This window comes from Oryzias melastigma, unplaced genomic scaffold, assembly GCF_002922805.2.
Source record: "Oryzias melastigma strain HK-1 unplaced genomic scaffold, ASM292280v2 sc02166, whole genome shotgun sequence".
In the NCBI taxonomy this organism is placed as follows: domain Eukaryota; kingdom Metazoa; phylum Chordata; class Actinopteri; order Beloniformes; family Adrianichthyidae; genus Oryzias; species Oryzias melastigma.
In genome coordinates, this window is record NW_023418743.1 from 1 (window position 1) to 4,491 (window position 4,491).

The following is a 4,491-nucleotide window of genomic DNA, read 5'->3' on the forward strand; positions in this document are numbered from 1 at the left end:
AATAATCGTTTGTGGCAGCTCTAATGTGTGAATGGATCAAAATAGTGCTTTGAGGTTGTTTAGTGAAGAATGAACAGTATTATACACTTAAAAAGTTGGTTTTGTGTGATATAAATGTAATAACATTAAAGTAACATTGTCTTGCTGGTGTTGCCAAGAAGCAACATTCTGACTTTCGGATTGTGATCATTTAAACACAAAACTGGAGGTGCAAGTAAACACGATGTGGCCTGTTCCACAAGCAAGTTCCTCCACATTCATTTCAATTTAAGACGCTCAGAAAAAAATGTTCTCGGTCAGATTTCAAAGAGGTTGTTTCACCTCCATCGTTAGAAATGTTATCCCAGCTGAATAAAGATCATCGTTTTACGTAGTTTTACTTGAAAATTGCTCTCCATCAGGTGCATGCTCTTCAAATTGACAGGTAACCGTTGAATCTTCACTGGGCGTGTTCCAACAATTGACAGGCTTGTTTGTCCTGCCTATCTGCCCACTTTCTGAAACAAGTTTATCTCAAATCTAAAAGAGATGGCATTTTAAATGTGGCTTAAAACAAACCAGAACGTTCTCCTATATAAACTACTCACTGTAGCACTTCAGCCATGCTTGTCAGGGTTTGGTGGGATTTCATTTGGCCACCAGATGTCCTCACTTTTGGTTTTTCTATGTTAGCATAAACCCTGTAGCTCTCACTGAATGTTGGTCATTAGGTTATAGCAGCCCAGAAGTGCCTATTTCTCATTCTTCAGTTGACTTTACTATTGATTTCCTAACATCTCTCCTCTTCTTCTATGGTGCTGCACATATTTTGTGGTAGTTTTTTACTTTCTTTTGCTTTTATATTAACAATTACTCAAGAAAATTACTCCACTGAAAAATGTATAACGGTTTGTTATTGAACATGTGTTTCAATAATGCAGGTACGGCTGCCACAAATGATTATTTTAACAGTTGACTAGTCACCGTTTATTTTTTCTGATTAGTCGATCACTCAGGCCATACACAAAGTGGATGTAAAACGCACATCTTTGACATCGTTAGCTCCACGGAAAACTAGATGTATGGCATTACCTGTGATAATGCTAGTGTGAATATTGTAAGCTGAATTTGGCCGCTGAAGATGCTGAAATTGATAGCTAAAAACGCTGAAGTTGATAGCTGAAAATGCTGAAAATGATAGGCAGCTAAAAAAGTAACTAAATGCCAAATTACCCTAAAAAGGCATAAGTTAGTCAAAACAGCTAGCATGTAGCTGAAATCAATGAGGTTAATATCAGTAGAGATGGCACACGGGCTTTTTACTTTTGTCCAAGATACGTAAAGAGCGCCGCCATATTGGAATGGTGTAGAAACAATGAGACATGGCTTTGCAGACACAGTAAAATGACCATAAAAAAATGTTAAAAAGGAAAAACCTCTGATCATCAGAAAAATAATTCCCAGATCATGGTAATAATGTTTTTGTACAAAGTGCAACAAATGAACGACATTTCAAACTTTTTCATAAATTATCGTAATCAAAATCTACTGGAATTATCCTGTTAACGGTTGAAAAGTTACAGTATGTCAAAGAACAGAAACACTGGAGCTCCGGTTTTAAAGAGTTAATCTTGTTTAATACCAGAAACTAATGAAGGTCAGAGGCTGCACGATTCATTAAAAGTTTAATAGATTATCATCTTCATTGTCTTTATTTGTAGTTAGTTTAAAGCTAATGATGGTTAAGATGTATGCTTTGCATCCACTTTGTGCATGACCCAATTAGTTGACTAATTGGAAATAATAATCAGTGATTACTCGAATAGTACAATAATAGTTTGTGGCAGCGCTGGTTAAGAGTGACCCGAGAAGGANTGTCATGCACATGCAGGCCAAAGGAACCACCGACTACAAGTCTGGTTTCACCTTTGCCTTTGAGCAGCTTCTGAACGTAAGCTGTCGGGAGTTTCTCGCGTTCCTGATGATGGGTGTGATTATAACTTCTGTTGGCAAAGCGAGGACGCTTGCTCTCCGCCAACTGAGCCGTGTGGTCTGTCGGCAGAGAGCATCCGCGCAGGTGCTGCATCGGCTCCGTATGCCGCCGCGTATTTTAGGAGGTTGCCACCTTAATGGGGCCTGATGGGATGATTGATGAGCGGAGCGGCGGGGAGATCAGCCACAAACACTTTATATTCCTCTGGTGGGCTCAGAGCCGTGCAGCCAAGTATCCTCCCTCTTTGTCTGCAGAGGGAGGAATGAAAAGATCCCCTTTAAAAGCGTCTGTAGAGGACAGAGATGTAAAAGCTTCGTCAAATAATGCCACAAATTAATTTTTAGGAATTTTATCTGATAAATTAACACTTTAACACCAGAGCTACAGTGATTCCAGTAGATTCTGAAGGAGAAAAGCGGCGTAAATAATATCTAATAATTATGATATTAAGTTTTAACCAATATCTCACAAACCTAAATGTCTTAAAAGCCATTTTTCATGTTGTTCTGAAGCCTCTGTTTCCAAAATCTCCTCTGAGGGGGCGTGGCTTTTGGAGCTGAGCTGAGTAACCCCGCCCCTGATCCCCCTCCTGTCTGATTATGATAGCTCTGTGTCTCGATAGCGTAAATTTTATTACCACTGCTACATAAAAATTTCCATCAATATTAGTAATGTTCCGCCGTATGGTTCTGATCCGGATGTCAGCTCAGACGAGGAAGTGAAGATCTTCATGGACAGAACTTCCTCCAAAATCCTGATTCTTTCTCCCTCCAGTTCACCAAAGACTCTTTTAGCTAATTCTCCAATGTTTATTGACGTTCCTGTGATCAATACATTCAATCATTGGTTTCTCAGAGTTCTTGATAAAATAATGAAAGCTAACATCAAAATGCTCTTTCATTGATTTACAATCCTTTATAACTGCGGTCAAATGAGCCGCCGTTCACATTTCCGTGGTCACATCAAGAAGCTCCGTGGAGTCTGGTGGAGATTTTCCAGCGTTCTCAGTCCTGCTACCGTAAGTATTGGATGAAACTCACACAAAAAATCCAGTGATGCTGATTTGACCACAGAAATGCGAACGGCGGCTCATTTGACTGCAGTGAGTGTGAAGATACCATCTTCTCTTCTCCAGAACCTGAACTAGACACACTAGCTGGACCAGATGAGGGTTTAGTGCATGTGCAGCAGAGCTGTTGTGACGTAAAGATCATTAATTCAGAGTCTGTCTGAGACAGTTTGACAGAGATTTAAAAGGAGAAATACTTGGAAATGCAAAAACGAAATTATTTCTTATTACATTTGTTCTCTTTCCAAAGAAAAATGTCACAAATACATTTTAAAAACTCAAAAAACAGGATTTTCATTGGAGGGGGACTTTAATAAATATTTACCCGTCTTTTGTACTCTCTTAATAATAGATCAAATAATGGCTTGTTTCAATTATTTCCTGGCATCATTACCTTTCATTCTCGTATTTTCATTAATTCCTGTCCCCACCCTCTTTGTTTTTTGTCGCCTCACACAGGAGACAGGTGCCCCCAGGGCCAACTGCAATAAGATGATAATGATGTTTACAGATGGCGGGGAGGATCGTGCACAGGAAATCTTTGAGAAGTACAACTGGCCCAACAAAACGGTAAGTGTGTCCCCAAAAGTCTGCTGTTTTTCCAGCCCAATAGATCATGCATTCTTTCCTCTATTCTTCGCCGCCGCTTTGTCTCATTAAAGCACAGCCAGTTGTGTTAGTCAGACTGTCACACATGCCAGCAGCTCCAATCTGTGCACAATGAGTCCCTCCAAGCTCCTTTTTGCTGCCACTTTTGTTCTTTATTTTAAATTTCATTCATCTCTTTAGTCTTTTCTTCAGCTCCACTTTTTCAGTTTGTAGTTCCCTGCTGGTCTTTACAGATTTGGTTTGTCGTAATCAGCTAACAATCAATGTGTTTTTTTGTTGCTCCTGTCTTGTTGTCACCTGTACCCCCTCCGCTGCTCCACTTCACAACTCCACCAATATCAATTCAGATTTTCATCACAACCCGGCTCCCTCGTGACAGCTGCTGTCATGACAGAATAATCCGCGATTTAACAACTCCATCACTGCGGTCTTGTAGATGGAGACAGTTGTGTGAATTGGCTGGGAAGAATACCCGGGTCTGTGTACGGTGGTTATTTTTTGAGGTTCACCCAGAAAGACAGTAATGGGTTTGTGTGTTGTTCCAGTTTCCTGACAGGAGTTGGGTTTTTTTTGTGATTCGTCTCTGTTTTATCTTTCTACAGGTTCGAGTTTTCACTTTTTCTGTCGGTCAGCACAATTATGATGTTACACCTTTGCAGTGGATAGCATGTGCTAACAAAGGTAAGAAGTTACATTTTAAAGTCCCACTCTACTGGAAATTGTGTTTTTATATGTTTTTGTTGCATTTTTGTCGTAATTGAATTTTTTTAGTATGTCTTCACTTAAGTTGTGAGGAATCAAGAGCAGATGAAAAATGCTGCTTGGAAAAGTTCTCAAGTTG

The 4,491-nt window shown here is 39.7% G+C and overlaps 1 protein-coding gene across 1 annotated transcript; it reads left to right on the forward strand.

Annotated features, from left to right (window-relative positions):
- Positions 1 to 1,854: 1,854 nt before the first annotated feature.
- On the forward strand, positions 1,855 to 4,485 carry LOC112140412 (voltage-dependent calcium channel subunit alpha-2/delta-2-like). The gene is made up of 3 exons (XM_024263353.2): positions 1,855 to 1,930; positions 3,501 to 3,611; positions 4,253 to 4,485. Exons 1-3 carry the CDS (start codon positions 1,859 to 1,861, stop codon positions 4,409 to 4,411), a joined length of 342 nt encoding a protein of 113 aa, XP_024119121.2. The 5' UTR covers positions 1,855 to 1,858; the 3' UTR covers positions 4,412 to 4,485.
- Positions 4,486 to 4,491: the final 6 nt, after the last annotated feature.

Excerpts from the sequence above, each read along its gene's own strand:
- LOC112140412 (XM_024263353.2), top strand. The coding sequence starts at position 1,859 with ATGCACATGCAGGCCAAAGGAACCACCGACTACAAGTCTGGTTTCACC. Across the intron at positions 1,931-3,500 it reads CCTTTGAGCAGCTTCTGAAC|GAGACAGGTGCCCCCAGGGC; the intron begins GTAAGCTGTCGG and ends CGCCTCACACAG. Across the intron at positions 3,612-4,252 it reads ACAACTGGCCCAACAAAACG|GTTCGAGTTTTCACTTTTTC; the intron begins GTAAGTGTGTCC and ends ATCTTTCTACAG.